A 17,505-nucleotide genomic window follows, 5' to 3' on the forward strand; every position below is an offset into this window, starting at 1 on the left:
TTCCCTCTATTACCCAGATGCAACCATGTGAAAAGAGAGAAATTTAAGCAGCTGTGATTTATTTTTTAGCCCTTTTCTTTGTAAACCTATTAGTTTCCTATTGTAATTATACATAACTTTTTTAAATTTTCATAGGTCAAACATGCGTGTTCTTCAGATCAGAAATCCCACTGATGAGACACCTCTGAGTTTATAACTGCTTGATTTTAAGAAAAATGTATCCCAAACAGAAACGCTTTGCTAAAAAGCCTCCAGTATTTCCCCTAGCACCGTACACTGTTATTTTATGATCCGTTCAATTACTAAGCATTTGTTGAATACTAACTATATATAAGGCAGTGCCTATGATAGTACAAAAATTTGCATTCACATTACATTTTCATTAATTTGAGCTATTACGATATATTGCAATTAATTACAGATACTCCAGTTTAGATTACTGGTTATCTAACTCTACATGTAACTGAAAAAAACAAATGGAAACTGAGGAATTCGAAACTGAGAGAAAGTGGTTGCAAAAATAGACATATAACATGTGTGTGTGCGTGATTTTCTCTAAAAAGACATGAATCATCAGGTGGGAAAAAAAGTTTCTGCTTTAAGCAAATAGTGACTTAAGACATTAAAGAAAAATCGTCTGTTCAGAGAGTACTGGTGCATTGCGTAAAATACCGATAGTGAGGGAGGAAAGGATTACCCTTCATTCTTTCATTTATTCCTTGGACTTGGGGCTTGATATCTGATAACCTTTATCACTTACAGCCATACACATAATTGTGATTATGGTATAAGCCTACGTGTTTCTTCCCCAGTTCACCTAGCTATAGCATTTGATTTCATAAATACTGCATATTATTTTTATCAATATTTTTCTGGGAAGGATTCCCTCAAAAGATGGCCCCATAGATCCCTTGACCAAGTTAAATATAATGCTGAATCCTTCCTGTCCTTCAATATCTTACTCAGTATAACTACAAATCTTAGTATTCTCTAAGGCAGGTAGACAGCTCTACAGAAAGCAGCTATTTTCATATACTGCTAGGCTGCTCTTGGGCCCATGCCATGTTTTTCCTCTTCTATAAGGGATAGTCTCTAAAAAGCTGAAGAGAATGTTAAATCTAAGAAAGGATAGGAACATGACTCACTGGCAAGTTGCTGCAATACAAACAGAAATAAATATCAAATATAGAGTGAAATATAGGGCACTATGTAAATGTCAGTACTATATTATTCATTCATGTAAATAACATTTATTGAAAGCGAGGTGATAAAGATGAATAAATACAATGTTTTTGTTTATGGAATTTTGGGAGGGGAAGGAGATGTAGATTATAATAACAATTCAGTAGAGAAGATACGGGAGCATGTATGGTGGAAGGAGTAGCTAGACTGCCCAAAGGAATAAGGGATGGTTTCTTAATGAAGTTAACTTTTGAGCTAAGAATTTAAACACAAGTAGTAGTTTATTAGGTAAACAGAGAAGAAGGCATTCTAGGGAGAGAGAGTAGCATGTACGGAGACTTGAAAGAACCTGGTTTGTTCCGAGAACAGTAGGCCATTCCATATGGCTAGCATGCAGGTGGGCAGGGCTCAGACCAAGAAGGGCTTCCAGTGCCAGGCAAGAGGCTTTGCATTTTATCCTCCAGGTTTTTTGAGCCATGAGAGGATTTCATGCAAGAAAGGACCATAATCAGATTTGCATTTTTAAAAATTGCAAATTTCAAAATGCTCTCATTCTGGTAGCAGTGGTGAATGCTTATATCCGGATATGGGAAATGAGGAAGAGAGATAACTTTGTGATATATGTAATGCACAATTAATAGAATTTACTAACCAACTGGTTGCGGGAGGATGATTCAGAACTTTCTGATGTGGCTATTTATTTGGATGCTGCTACCATTCACTTGGAGGGGACTACATTGGGATGGTGCATATTTGGAGGAAAAGTGGCTTGTTTTGGACTGCTGAGTTTGACATACTTGAGGAACATCCAGAAAGAATATTCCAGAAGGAACATGTCTACAAAGAAATTTGGTATATGGTCTAGAACTCAGGAGAGAGATCTAGGCTGGAAACATAGTTTTAGGAATTATTTTCATACTGGTCATTGTTCTCAGAAATTACCATACGAATCACCAAAGTGCTTGTTAAATGTGGATTCCTTGGTCTAATCCTCAGAGGTTTTGATTGAGTGGGTCTGAAAAGAGGCTCAGGAATCAATAATTAAATATAAGCTTCTCTGGTGATCTGGATAATCTATAGCAAGAGCAGGAGAACCTCAAGGAAGTGGTATCATGAAAGCCAAAAGTGGAAAGTCTCAAAGGAGTAGAAGTGGTGACATGTGAATACAGCAGAGAAGTCACGAAAACTTGGAACTGAAAGCATCCAGCAGACTTGGCAGCCTGCAAGGGGACACTGGTGACCTGGAACAGCAGGTGCAGTGAGGTGGTGAGAGCAGACACCAACTGCAGTAGGTAGGAGAGTGACCGGGAGGAAGGAAGAGGACACAATGAACAGAGCTTGGCTAGAACAGGAATACTTTGTGGACAGAATTTGAAATCTAATATCCGAAGACCTGGCTAATGACTGTATTATATAGTATCTTCATGGAGCCCATTTTTTGTTTATAATGTGTTGTTAATGTCGATGTTACAGAGCCTTTTGTACAAGTTAAATACGATATTACATGTGAAAGAATTTTGTAAATTGCTCTTCCAAACTTCTCCCTTAACAAACTATCTGAGTGGCAGAAAATCCTAAGCAGTCTATATAGCAGGTGTCCTACTCGTGTCTGTGCATTATGACAAAACATCCCCACCTTCAGCTATTGGAGTGCTCACCCCGCAACAAAGCGGACCACTTTATTTTTTTTTATTTTTATTTTTTATTTAAATTCAATTAAGTAACATATAATATGTTATTAGTTTCAGAGGTAGAGGTCAGTGATTTCATCAGTCTTACATAATACCCAGTAAAGCAGAAGACTTTAGAGGGAAAAGGAATCGTAAGTAATGTCTTAAATAGATCAATGCTCTTACTTTGCAGATGAGGATTCAGAGGCCTGAGAGGAGTAGAGTTTAAATGATTTGCTCAAAGTCATACAGCAAATTAACGGCAAAGCCAAGCATAAAATTCAGCCAGACTGCTGACTCACTCTATGCTACCCCCCTGCCCCTGCATTATAACCTACTTCCTTTCTTAATTCTCCACCATTTGAATTTTGGTCTTTCTCTTTTACAGCAGAGAGAGAAGTAGATGATTGAAGCTTTGCTGACTAGGGTAGAGGAAGAGGTGTTTAAATTGATCAAGTCCAAGGGTTCAGATGTAAGCTCCTTGAAGACAATTTTGAACTCCCTTTCAAGATTCTTTCCAAGCCTCCAGGCGCTTGCCGACTGGGTCTAGTACCGACTGTGGAGTGGAGGGATCGGCCAGCAGCAGCAGGGGTAATGAGTGCTGCTACATTTTTCCCGCAATTATCCCTGTTCATAACTGAAGAGCTCTCCAAAACATCAACATTAAAAGACTGTAGTTTGAGATAGGTCTTGAGTGCTTCATAGGACACCCTTTGGAAAACAACTGTTACAGAATGTTTATTTCTATGATCAAGGACAGAGATGCTGCTTCCACAATGTACTTAAATATTTACATCTCCATCTCCCTTTCTAAGCTGCCCAAAGCAGGCCAAGTCTTTTAATCGCTGTGACCAAGCAGAATGCAGGTGCACCATATATAGTAGGGAGCCTATATATGATTGTTGAATGAAAGAACAAAATAATTTTATCCATAACTCTCTTATCAATTTATGCCTTAATGGAAAAAAAAAAAATCCCTGGGGTGCCTGGGTGGCTTAGTCGGTTAAGTGTCCCACTCTTGATTTTGGCTCAGGTCATGATCTCAGGGTCGTGGGATTGAGCCCCAAGCCTAGCTCCATGCTGGCCATGGAGCCTGCTTAGGATTCTTTCTCTCCCACTCCCTCTGGCCTCCCCGCCCGCCCCCCCCCCCCAGCTCTCTCTCTCTTTCTCTCTAAAACAAAAAATAATAAAATTAATAAAATTAAATTAAAATTAAAATCTTTGAAGAAAAAATCCCTAATAAATCAAGTTCCAAATATTACTTTTCTTCCCTGACTTAGACCCTCAATTGCCCTCCTTTCTGCCTAGATTTCCACTAAGCTAATTGAATCCTTTATTTTGCCCTTCCTTATAACTTTTCATGATCTAGAACACTCTACAGATGACTCATTAAAGGAACTGTTTACAATATTTTTTAATTTCGTGAACTAAAATGTAACAAAATATATAAGGTAATGCAAATATATTTGGAGAGACAACCTAATCAAAGTCACAAAACTTTGTTGGTAGACTTTTATAAACACTAATATGTATGAATAGATGTTTTTTGATAGTAAAAGAATTTTTCTCTCTCTCAAGAGTCCAAGCTTTTTTTCATTCCCTTTTATTAAAAAGGGGGGAACATTGATTTGCTGTTTTCCTAGATGTCACCTTGTTCTTCTTCCTTTCACATATTTTAAGAAACTTTCATCTGAGTTGTTCTTATCATCATGTGTATTTCTCTGTTTGAACTGGAAGCTCTTTAGGACAAAGATTGTCCTCTACATATCAATGGAGTGATATTTATTTTTAGTGCTCAGTACTTCTGAAACCTCTTCTTTTTTTTTTTCAGAGAAGCTGCAATAGTCATAGGATAATACTACTCAAAAAAGTAGATCATGACATGAGAAATTAAATAGTCTCATAGTATAGAAATATGGAAAAAATGCAATAAAAAACAGAGGTTATATATGAGGTTAGGTCTGAGTCAGTTACTGAAGAGGTATGGGGTGATAAAAAGGGGATATGTTATTAGGAAATAACTCCTTTGGGAGGTGGAGGCATTGGGAAGAAAATGAAATTCAATAACCATTTGAGTACTGAGTCATGGTTGGGAAGGATTCAGTGATAGGGAAGACATGACTCCCAGCCTCCTGCAGTGAAGGAGACACACAAGTACATACAACTAAAAGGCAAAACAGACCAGGATAAGGCAATAAAGTTTCAGACAAAGGTCATTCTAGGACAATTTTTAGAAAAATACTATTTTACTCATTAAGGGTAAACATTATCCAGAGAACTCAACATTCTCATGTATGAAGCTGCTTTTATTGGCTCCCTGAAGGCAAGAGGGCTATTATTTCCTCAAATCAGAAGCATGCCTCATTTTGTACATCTATCTTTTAGTTTTTTATTTACTGCTTTCCTAAACTTGGGGACACATAGAATTGTACTTAAGATTTTAGGTTACCATTTAAACACTGTGAATGTGATTTCTTAAGATACACATTTTGGGGCGCCTGGGTGGCTCAGTCGTTAAGCGTCTGTCTTCGGCTCAGGTCACGATCCCAGGGTCCTGGGATCGAGTCCCACATCAGGCTCCCTGCTCGGTGGGGAGTCTGCTTCTCCCTCTCCCTCTGCCTCTGCTTGTGTGCTCTCTCTCTCCTTCTCTGTCAAATAAATAAATAAAATCTTTAAAAAAAAGATACACATTTTGTTTTAAAGATTTATTTATTTATTTATTTTGGTGGGGGGGGATGGGCAGAGGGAGAGGGAGAGAATCTCAAGCAGACTCCCCGCTGAGCACAGCTCGTGTCCCACCTTTGATATCTGGCACACAAAACACAAACAGGAAAAGCCTTCCGTGTGCTTTAATGAATCCCACCAACTGGAGAACATGACCTGAGCCAAAGTCAAGAGTCTGACACTTAACCCATGGAGGCATCCCAAGATACACATTTTTATTAAGTGAATCTCTATCACTTTTTGAAATACGCCTTGCACTAATGAATCTTGTAAAATCAAAGATTCACAGCTAAAAGGATTCCCCATACAATACATGGCCAGCCTAAAGAATTCTTAACAGTACCCAGTCAAAAAGTCAAATACTATAGCTGGACTAACAGTAGATTTCTAAAGTTATTATGGTATTAGAAGGATTCACTTTAGATTTTTTAATTTCTAATGATAGCACAATATAATGCCAATAGCTCTTGATTTTCTTGCTATGTAATAACCAGTGACCACTGATGGTAATGTGGAACATTTCCTGCTAGTTATTCATTGACTTAAAAAAAAAAAAATGGCACTTTTTCCAGAGACTGGGCAGGAGATAAGATGTCAAGAAGTAATAAGTAGCAAAATGAAAGAGGAGAATGCAAAGGAACCAAAAAGAGAAAACATTAAAGTGATGTGTTGTTTTTTTTTTTCCTTGTGTATGCAGATGGACAGGAAAATTATAGCAGTAATTGCAGACTTCTTTTCAGCAAAGACAGAATGGCCTTGGGGAATTAGAGTATGAGAGAAAATGTCCAATGAAACTGCATTCTCATCCAGGCCCCACCTGACTTGCTGGATATGGCTTTGGCCAAGGTCATTTACCCTTTCTGTGCCTTAGATTCCTTAAATGTTGAAAGAGATGGTTTGCTTTTTTTTTTTTAAGATTTTATTTATTTATTTGACAGAGAGAGATAGCGAGAGCAGGAACACAAGCAGGGGGAGTGGGAGAGGGAGAAGCAGGCTTCCCACCCAGCAGGAGCCAGATGTGGGACTCGATCCCAGGACACTGGGATCATGACCCGAGCCGAGGCAGACGCTTAACAACTGAGCCACCTAGGCGCCGGAGATGGTTTGCTTCTTTGAGCTACTGGAAAGATAAATGAGATAAAGCTTCAGGAGGCACCCAAGACTGGTCAGAAAAGGTGTTATAGGAATATCAAGTAGTACTATTATTATTGAACTGTGTATCCTGTTGGAATGAGTCATCTTGCTGTGAAGATGCATAAGCAATTTCAAGTGTGGCAGAGGACCAGAGACAAAGAGAAGAGGCAAGTACTCCTAGGTGGGGTTAGGGGTGATTTCAGTTGCATGGAAATCTGCCCTTTGCTTGTTTAAAGAACAAAAAAGGGGTGGGGTAGAGAGGAAACAAGACTTTTAAAATAAGTACAGCAATGCGGCTCTACAAATAGACTTTTTAAATACTAGAGCTAGTTTGAATCCAGGCTTTGTCACTTACTACTGTGACCTTGGGCAAGTTACGGTTTCTTTAAACTTCATTTTTTGCATCTGTAAAATGGGGATTAATTATCATAGTATCCATAGGGTTGTTGTGGGGATTTTAAAATGTGCACCGTCGCAAGGACTCTATAAAGTTGGAATATCATTGTAATTTATGGGAGATATGGGAAAGTAGAAATCCAGATTGATAATAATCGAATCTTTAAAAAAAAATAAGAGAAAAAGTCAAGGTTTTATTTTATAAAACATCATATGATTTAAGGGGCCTAGGAAGAGGCAAACTTGTTTTATCAAGTCTGAATCTACTCATATTTCATGGGCCCACGGTAACTAGTCAAACCTTTGATATCTGGCACACAAAACACAAACAGGAAAAGCCTTCCGTGTGCTTTAATGAAACAGTTTTCTTTTTTAAAGTGATATATATATATGTATTTTTGAAAAATCTCTGATATCCAAGAGCTCTAAAAAAACAAAGCTCAGCTGCTGTGTTCCTGTTGTTCTAAAGAGAGAGCAATCTGGGGCGCAGGGATTACGCTCCCTTTGACTCCCGCTCTAGGCTGGGAAGCCTTCGGGCAAAGCCCTGGGGGCAGGACGCGGTTTTTTGTTGTTTTTTTTTTCAATCGATCCCGGAACCTTCGTTCGGGCGGGGTGGGGGAGCGAGGGAGGGGCGCGAGGGAGGGGCGCGAGGGAGAGGTCTGGCCGCGGGGCGCGGCGCCACTCGCCCATCCCCCGAGCGCGCGGCGGGGCGGCCGGCCGGCGGCCGCGGACGATGCGGAGGGGCGGCGACGCGGGCCCGACCCAGCCGGGGCGGCGGGGCGGGCGCCGCCCGAGGGGGTAGGGCGCGCGCGGGGGCGCGCTGGGCCGGGGAGGCGCGCTCCGGCCGCGCTCGCTCCGCGCTCCCTTCGCTCGCTCGCTCGCTCCCTCCTCCCTCGGCAGCCGGGGCGGCAGGCAGGAGAAGGCGGCGGCGGCGGCGGCGGCTGGGGATCAGACATGGCGGCGGATCTAAACCTGGAGTGGATCTGCTCCCTGCCCCGGTCCTGGACTTACGGGATCACCAGGGGCGGCCGAGTCTTCTTCATCAAGTAAAGAACAGGGGGCGGCGCGGTGGACCGGAGGGTGCGGGAGGCTGGCGGGAGGGGAAGAGGGAGCCGGGTCTGCGCCGCTTCAGCTCCTCCGGCGCCCCCACTCACGCTCCGTCTCTGCCCCTTCTCTCATCCGTGCAGCGAGGAGGCGAAGAGCACCACCTGGCTGCACCCCGTCACCGGCGAGGCCGTGGTTACCGGACACCGGCGGCAGAGCACAGGTAACGCTGAGCCCGGCCGGGCCCGAGCGGAGTTGGGCTCCGCCGGGAGGAGGCGGCAGAGCCCGTCCGCCCGCCCGCCTCCCCGCAACCTGCCCCCAGCCGCCGTCCCCGGGAGGCGGCGAGGTGGGGCGGAGGCCGGCGGGGCGGCCGCAGGTAGAGGGGCCGCGGGAGCCCCGCCGCGGGAGTTCTCTCGAGTCTCCGAATGCTTCTCTCTCCTTAGCCTTTCATCGCCACTTGGAGACGGCGCCCTCTTCCTGGGCCCTCTCCCCCTTCCCAACCTGGACACCTCCCGCCGCCGCCCCGACGCCCCCAGGGAGGCCGACTCCCCTCTCCCAGGAATCTGTGATCCCGAGTTTTTCCTCCCGCAGCCACTCCTGAATCCATCCACCACCACCCCCTCCCCCTGACCTCACCCCCTTTCAACCTTTAGGAAGTCCTTTCCCACTGCCCTCCCTGCAGCCCCGGACCCTGGCACTCGTCCGCCGGGATAATGGTATCCACATCTTCTCCATGCTCCCCGGACAACTGCCTCCAGTCGTGCGGCTCCCTCCTCCTCCTAGGTGGGACTTGTGGGTAGGTGACTGATTGAGGAGGAGGAGGAGAGGAGTTTGGGGGTGCTGCGATCCTCTGTGTGACAGTGAATCGCTCAGGAAACGCTTGGCGCTTTTCCTCCTGCCGCCAGAGCGGCAGCCGGAGCCGGAGGAGGCATTTGCAGCTGCAGTTGCTGGCCGGCGAGATTCAAAGTCCCCGGCAGCGGCAGAGAGGTTGCACAGACCGCCAGGAGGCGGTGGGTGTGCTAGGGGGTGTCCCGCGTGTGGGCATTTGTGCCCTAATTGGAGAGGGTCGGCGGGGAAGCAGATCTCCGGTCGGTGCCTTTGCTAGCTTGTTTGAATACTGAATATGAGTTGAGCTGGAGAAAGGTTGATTGTAGCCTCAGTGCTGGTCTGGCTTTCTTTTGTCATTCTTTGTTTACATTCGTGAAACTTGTTTGTCTTTGAAATGTAGCATGTGTTCTCTTACTGGCCTGCCTCTCTTTCTGGTAATTGGAAAGGCTTGAGAATTGTTTGGGTCGAAGGTGAGGCTGGCTTCAGCAGTCCTCTGGGATACTTGCTCTCCAACTCTGAGATTCGGTGAGTCTCTTAGAGTTGCCAGGATATTGAACAAGCATGCCTTTTCTGTTAAATTCTGGAGTTCAGTGAAGTGACTAATTTCCATATTTGCAAAAAGGTGGAGGAGGAAAGGGAAAGCTGGTGTAGCAAGCATGATGAGGTTACATTTTTAAGGCATTTCTGACTAACACACTGTCATATTTCTTACCTCCCCGCTGCAGTCTCTGACTTATGTATACCTTTCAGTGTTTTGCATATGTATTTCAATTCTCATGGCCTCTTTGCGTTATGGATAATAAACTTATTTCACAAAAGACAATATGGTATTTAAATTATTTACCCTAATCATCTTGTGGGATTATTTCATGCTTATTTTGGTTATGTGTAATATGAATTTGTATCCTGTTTACCCCCACAGGTTTGAAAATATTAACACTACAGAAAAATTTTATTCTTTTTTTGGTTTCACATTAATTTCTAAGACACGATCTTTTTTTTTTTTTTTCTGGTTTGGTTTACTTTGCTTTGACTTTGTGGTTTTGTACACACATCATTGGTTTTTATTTCAGAGAGATATGGTTAAATCCAAGCCACTTGTCATTGGTAATGTGTAGCATATAAATGACCATCATTCACCTGAATTGTTCCCAGGTTTATTACTTGAAACTTCACATCTCTTGAAGTCAAGTCTGTAGAAACATACATGTATTGAGTATGTGATGTCAGAGCTCTTTCCCCCTAATTAAGGATTTAGGAAGTTCTTTCTCATCAGTGACACTTCCTGGATGGATTCATTTATGTAGCTGAAGTTGGGTCTTAAAATAGACACAGTATACCTAAGAAGAAGCAGGTGTTGCCTTTAACGCAGGGGTGTTTTTGGTTTTTTTTTTTTTTTTTGGCCAACCATCATGGGTATTTTACCTAGGATTAGAAGGCTTCCCTTGCTTTTTTTGGATGCCAGAGAGTAGTGCTTTCTCACTGATCATTAAAGTGTATAATCATGAGATAATGTCTAATATTGTTCATTGTTTTCTGGTGGCTTTAAATTTGAATCGCCATTTTCCCAAAAATGATATTTTGTTGACTACGAGTTTTGTTACTGGTCCAACATTTTTTTTTTTTTTTAGAAATTTACTTAATAAATGAAAATAGCTGATCATGAAAATGAATAATTAAAATGGATTGAAACTTATTTTGCTATCCCATTGAAGTAATACTAACTGTGAAATGTATGTTTTTTAGATTTGCCTACTGGTTGGGAAGAAGCATATACTTTTGAAGGTGCAAGATACTATATAAAGTGAGTTTTTTAATTATGATTTTTTCCTCGGTAATTTGAATGCTATAATTAATCTTCTGTTGAATAGTTGTATCTCTAGATATGATCATAATTTTTTAAGGTCTATCATATATTTATCCTTTATATAGTGTTGTAATTTTGAGAGGAAAGATGACACTTACATAGTTTTCTTATGTTATTTGCCTGGATATTCATGCATTTGGAAATTAGATCATTGATGGCCACAATTACATTTTTGGTCCTGGGTGATAGAGCATTACAGTATTTTGTCTTTAGCATGTTACCATATTTTTTTTTCTTTTAAAGTGAATTCTGTTCATGTGTATTTTGACCAGAGCTGTTAATAAGAAGCAAAAGTGATGTGAAGCTAGGTTACAGTTGGATGAACAATGACAGGGCTGAAAGTAAAAACAAACAAATAGTAATTATTTCACAAACATCTGTTGGAGCATTGTAATTTGCCTTAGTTTATTTAAATATAAGTCTTTAAAATACAAATGTTTTATGGTTGTTTGTGATTGAATAAAAGGCTTTCACTAGAGCTTACAAAGGAGAGATGACCAGTTAGTCCTGACTTTTAATTCTATAGAACATTGAACTAATTTCTATTCTGTGTTCATTTGGTAGTACTTGGAGACAAATCAACAATGCTTGAGGTCAACAGTATGTAGGAAATTTTTTTACCTCCCAAGGGGAAAATAAAGGTGGTTTTTATATTTGTTTTAAATTAGAAACGATTTACTTAAGAGCTTGTTTTAAAATTTTTTGTTTAATTTTAAGGAACTGAGGCTTGAAAGAATACTTAAATACAAGATTTGATTGAGATGTCAATAGTTTATTAATAATAACAGATACCTAGCTAAAGTCACCTTTATTTCATTGGACCTAATAAGTTATTTTACTAAGTGATATTTTTAAGATCACACCATAATTCCATTAAATTATAATTACTTGTATGGTTTAAAAATTTTTCAGAATGATATTTATGTAAAATGTCAAGGGATATTTATAGGTATTAGGAATGATTACATTTGGATATAGAAATAGAGAAGGCAGAAGTAAGGTCCAGGCATAGAGGATTTCATGATGTGATTCTTCTCTGGGTATTTTTCAGTTACATCTCTTATTTGGAGATTGTGCTATACATTATTAGATGGCCTAAAAAATAAAGGCATAAGTGAAGTGCAGAGTCACCAAATATTTTCCTAGTGGCTATTTTCATCCTGTATTAAAGTGAGTTTGTATTGCCATGAAAAGGGATGTTTCTTTTTTTTGGATGTAGTATTGATATTTTTGAAGAAAGTTTTTTTCGATAGAGTTAATTTATTTTTATCCAATATAATTTTACTGTACATTAAGCCTAGCTAATCTTATAAAAATAGGAGTAACACTGTAATTCTCAATAATATTTTAATTCCTGTGAATGTGTACATTCTTAGATGAACATTTATTCGATAGTACAAAATGTTATTTTGTGTGGGCTGAAAATGTTTTATTTCAGAACTGAGCTGTTAGAAAGACTGAATTTTCTTTTGTTCTAGTATCCATTTTGATTAGATTTTCTTTTATGTTGACTTAAACAAATTAGAATCTTCTTTGAGTGTCATGCCCAAGTAAGTTTCTCAGGAAAATGAGGACAATATTAAGAAAGCTATAATAATTTTACTTTAATTCTGATGGCATTTTTAAATTACTGGGTTTTAATCATGTGATATTAGTAGACAACCAATAATTGTGCCTGAAAGTAGTAATAATTTATATTTGAAAGTGATTTGTTCTAAAATTGAGCATGTTATAGAAATATATCACTCATTAAACTTCTTCGAAGTAAAACAATCATTGACAAAAATACATGATTTGCTGAATGTTAGGTGCTACTCCTTTTTCTTTCTGGATGTATCAGACTAATTTCTTTTAAGACTAGTTAAATCGCTAATGTAGGCCATAATTTCCTAGAAATTTTTTGCTAACTTGTATATGAGCAACTAGGGATGCTTTATCGTTCTTATATGATAGGGGCACTACGTTTATCTTAAACTTTGCCATTTACCAAGTGCTTTTACATATATTGTCATGTCTGAATCTCATTTTAATCGTAGAAGTAGTCAGAAGAATTACTATTTCCATTGTCACACCACATAATAAAACAACAGAAACATGCCTTTGGAACTTATAGGCTGCAAAAACAGCAAGATGAGAAACAGCAGGAACGTGAACTATATTTAGAATGTTCAGAGAAGAAAGGATAGGAGTCTGAAGTAGGAAAATGATTAATGTTGGTGGATGTATTTCTCATTGTTGGTTCATTCTTAGATGAAGAAAGGATGTTATTGATCAAATTATAAGAAAGGTTGTGATATAGTGAACAGTGTGGGTTTTGTTCTCATGGGAAGAGGGAAGATAGATCAGTAAAAGATGTGTTGATCCTCCTCCTAATCCTGATCTGGTGTTCCTAGGAGGTTCCCTTAACAAGAAGAAAGACCTAAAGAACTTGAGTTTCTATTTTTGTTCCCAAAGGTACATTTAACTCTCAGATTATTTCTCTTCTGAACAAATGTTGGTGGTTGTTCAAAATGGCACACTGCCAAAAAGAATTTATTTTTGGATAATACTTTGGTATTGACCATTGCATCTCTTGTGGTGGTAAGGTGAAAGAGGATTGGAGTTCGGGTAAGTCATACCAGCTGGGCTGTGTCTTGACCTTCTTAAAGACCATGGAGCTCAGTCTTCATGCCTTTAAATTAGGCTGGCTGGAAATGGCAACTTTTGACTTCCATCCCATTTTTAAATTTCTCTGGATTTTATAATATTTTGGGAATTTGTAGTAGTCTGCAAAATGATTAACTTCAGGGTCAAGAAGACAGGATGTGAGAAATACAGAAAGCTCCTTAGCTTTCCTGTCATGCCAACTATTTTAAACTTTGTATAGATAACCACAGGTGAGTGTGAAGTGTGTAGTGCCAGAGTTGGGTGTGCTTTCTTTCTGTTGCTGCATTTTGTGCTTTGTAAGATACCTTCTCTGGAGAGCTGCGTCAACAAAGGACCTAATCGGAATTAAGAGTTGTATAGATTTGAATTGGATAATCAGTTTACTTTATATAATTTTTGAAATTGGTTCTTTAATGAAAGTTTACTGTTAGGTAAAAGAATATATGATATAGAGAATGTATTTTACTTTAAATCCATTTGTACAAAAGAATGTTAATATTTGGAAATTATTTATCATAAAGATAAATAATTTCTTTCTGAGAAGAATATTTTTTCTGTATACCTTAAGCTAGCCAGCTCAGAAATCATCACGTGTATGTATAAAAACACATATATACAGTGTTTGATTTGATTATTGGGTTTCTGTATTACTTTTTAACAGTTAATTCGTGTTATTTATCTTTAGAAAGAATGCAGAAAACTATCAGTGAATTTTATAATTTATGAAGTGTAGCTTTAAATATCCAAATAACTTAGCTTATGAAGTACAGAGGCTAATCTTAATATATTTGAAAGTTATAAAGCTTTCTGCTTACCCCTTGAAATTACTGCTTAATGACTCTGTAATGACAGGTCATGGTAGCTTAAAATGGATGTGTCACTGACTATTCCTTTGTGCTTCAAAGCTTTAAGATGGTTAACTTAAAGTGCCAAGTAAATCTTAAAACAATGCTCTCTGAACAGTGAGAAACTTTGTTCTGATTATTTAAAGGTCATTGTCTTATGCGGCAGAATTGGGAATCAAAAAATGTCTTTGCAGGGTAATAAAAGTAGTATGTAAATTTTGTGAGGTTATATTTTCATATTGCTTTTTTTCTTGACTTAAAATTTAAGTTCTGAAAATTGAACTTTTTCTTAGATATGCAAATAGAGCAGTGTTTGAATTTTGACTAATGAAGTTTCATTTCAGTATCTGCGATAGCTGAATATAATGTGTGCTTGGAATTTCAAACCAACCTGCAGTGAAGGGAATTCTAGTTTGACATAGCCATTTAAGGTTGTAAGTGAGAAAATAAATGTGTTTCTTCACTGTTTGAACTATGAGCAAGGATAGAGAATGTAACATAACTGCCACCAAGAATCTTAGAATATATTACTACATATTTGATATTTAAAATTGATGGGTACATTGATATTGTAATATATAATTGGGTATAGCAGTATAATGCTTCAGAACAATTCATGGATGTTATATGTCTTTTTTATATTCGTAACAGAGAGTTTTAGGCTATAATATGTGATTATGTGTGTGAAGCAGTTTATGCTAATTCATTAGGTACAGCACAACTATGAACTATGGTTTCAAACTTCAAGGAGTCTGTAATATAGGAAAAAACAGGCAGTGTGTTAAAAGAGGGAGATGGTGGGAAAGATGGACTTACTTAGTACTAGGTCCTTCAGCATAGCATTAGATGAATTTAATCTTCACAGTGGCCTTTTATTGCTCTCTTTTTCCTTTTTTTTTTTTTCCAGATGATGAAACTGAAGCTTAAAGAGGTTAAGGGCCTATTGTAGGTCATATAGCCTCACTACTAGTCACTAGCATTCAAATTAAGATCTCTGCACTAAAGCCCCTCTATACCTAAAAATACTGGGCATTAAAAACAGGCCCTATGATATGTATCTCTCCATAAGTGGGGTGCCTGACACTACAGGTTTTATTTCATAGAAACAAGTACAGTGGTTAGGTTAGTAGGCCGGCCTACAAATAAAAGCTTGTTTAACCCCCTAAAACTCTTGTGACTAGTATTATATTAACAGGGCCTTAGAATTTGGTCATTCATTTACAATCTCTCAGGAGTACTTAGTAAATGATGGGCACTGTTCCAGGTGCTCTGCAATACAATGAAGAGACTCTGCCTTCCTAGAGTCTATACTCTAGTAGTAGAAACAGACAAAACAAAAAATGGAGCAAATAGGTAATTTAAAAATACTGTCTTCTTAAAGGAAATGTAGAGTGTTCTGTGACAGTTTAGGAAAGTTTCAATGATGAATTGCATTTAGAGTGTCAAGATTAGGAAGGTGGGACTTCCAATCGTAGTGGATTTTATTGTGGAAACCCATTGTCCTTCTTTTTAGCCCAAGGACCAATGCTAGGACCAGGCCTGCTTAGTGTCTCTTTGTGGTTTCAGTGTGTAGCTTAATGCGTAGCATCCAGTTAGTCTCTAAGTAAGTGGTGTCAATGATGATGTTGGCTTCTAGTCTTTGAAGGAGTTAATTGGGACAGAGCAAGAGGCTTCCCCACACCTCAGGTTGTTGCATTTTGAGAACCCTTTTTGGATTTCTTAAATGTTTTTCCCCTTAATGTGGTAGACCTCTTTAGTTTTTCTTATTCTCAAAGCTCTGGTATATGTTTAGGAAGGGGAAAAAACAAGGAGTAGAAAAATACAAAATTGGTTAGAAGAGTGAAAGTTGGAAGCCCTGGAGATTGGCCAGATATAAACATCCCTGTATAGCCACCTTTATCTGTCCAGGAAAAATAAAGGGTTTATTAGCATTTGTTGATGAATGCACCTCTCCTGTGACCCTTTTACTTTTCCATAACAGATAGGTGTAAGTTGGGGTTAAATGTGAAAAGTTACATGTGTATATGTGTATGTGTCAATTGGAGTAAATAGTGTAAAAAAAAAAAAAAAGATCCTAGTTGTCTGTCAGATGGTGTCATAAGAAAGCCCAGGAGGAAGAGGCAGATTAAGTGGGGAGGTCTGGTAAAGGCTTGAAGGAAGATGTGGGAGTTGAGCTAGACTTGAGGGTGTAGATGGAATTCTACATTCATATAAATGACTGGTAGGATAAATTCATGGGGGTGGGAACGTGTATAATGCATGTGATGACTAGTGAGAACTAGTGTGCTGGTGAGTGATGTTAACATAGAAAATGCTGGGATACTGTTTGAAGCTATATTGTGTCTGGCCTTCAAATGCCAGGCTGAGATTTTTATTTTCTAGGTTGCCATGGCAGATATTTTTTGGTATAGCATTAGTAGTGTAAAGTGAAGGTTTTAAGGAGATTTTAATGTAGGCAGGATGGATTAGAAAGGGGCATACCTGGAATCACGGAGACCAGTTCTGGATCTGTTGCTATAATAATCAGAGTTTAGTTGCTTGTACCAAGTTGGTAGTAGCAGGAATGGAAAGGAAGGAGGAGACCATTGATCAACGCTATTTAAAGGGAGTTGACAGGCTTTAGGAGTCTTGCTGAGCTAGGAGGTTGACAGAAAGAGGTCAAAAGCTACTCAAAGCCTTTGTGTCTGAGAGGCTATAAGAATGGTTGGTACCCTTGACCAAAATAATGGAGTAGGTCGGGGGAAGGGGGAGAAGCTCTAGGTGGAAGTGTTGATCATGAGTTGGTCTTTGAGCTGGTTGAGAGGACATAGCATTTTAGGTGGTTAAAATCGGCCTTTCCAAAGGACTCCCAACAGTATCTTCTGTTTCTCCTTCACAAACAAGAAGCACAACTCACTCTACCCAAAAAATCCTATCTCAGCTACCTAGTTGACTAAACTCTATATGCATATACATCCAAGCCAGAAATGTTGTATTCATCCATCCAATTATTCATTCAACAAATACTTATTGGGTATTTTCTGTGTGCCAGGTGCTGTAAGCTTTGTGAAGGACAGAAATGGACCTTGCTCTTAAGGGCATACCGTTATTTTGTGGGAGAGACGATAATAAAATAATCACAAGTACATATTGGTAGACTGTGATAAACTCTGGGAAGTATGCATCATGC

The 17,505-nt window shown here is 39.3% G+C and overlaps 1 protein-coding gene across 4 annotated transcripts in view; it reads left to right on the forward strand.

The window, feature by feature from the left end:
• Positions 1–7,837: 7,837 nt before the first annotated feature.
• Positions 7,838–17,505, forward strand: part of PLEKHA5 (pleckstrin homology domain containing A5) — a 228,800-nt gene continuing 219,132 nt past the window's right edge. The window contains exons 1-4 of one of the 4 annotated variants that reach the window (XM_031033097.2): positions 7,838–8,152; positions 8,294–8,373; positions 10,725–10,782; positions 17,368–17,499. In XM_031033097.2, the coding sequence (XP_030888957.1) occupies positions 8,061–8,152; positions 8,294–8,373; positions 10,725–10,782; positions 17,368–17,452 (315 nt within the window). In that variant the 5' untranslated portion in view covers positions 7,838–8,060 and the 3' untranslated portion in view covers positions 17,453–17,499. Of the gene's footprint in view, positions 8,153–8,293; positions 8,374–10,724; positions 10,783–17,367; positions 17,500–17,505 lie in introns of those variants that run through there. The other 3 variants (XM_081821311.1, XM_081821312.1, XM_081821313.1) reach the window with 3 other exon arrangements.

This window comes from Leptonychotes weddellii, chromosome 5 (genome assembly GCF_054177405.1).
Source record: "Leptonychotes weddellii isolate Sample4059 chromosome 5, ASM5417740v2, whole genome shotgun sequence".
NCBI lineage: Eukaryota > Metazoa > Chordata > Mammalia > Carnivora > Phocidae > Leptonychotes > Leptonychotes weddellii.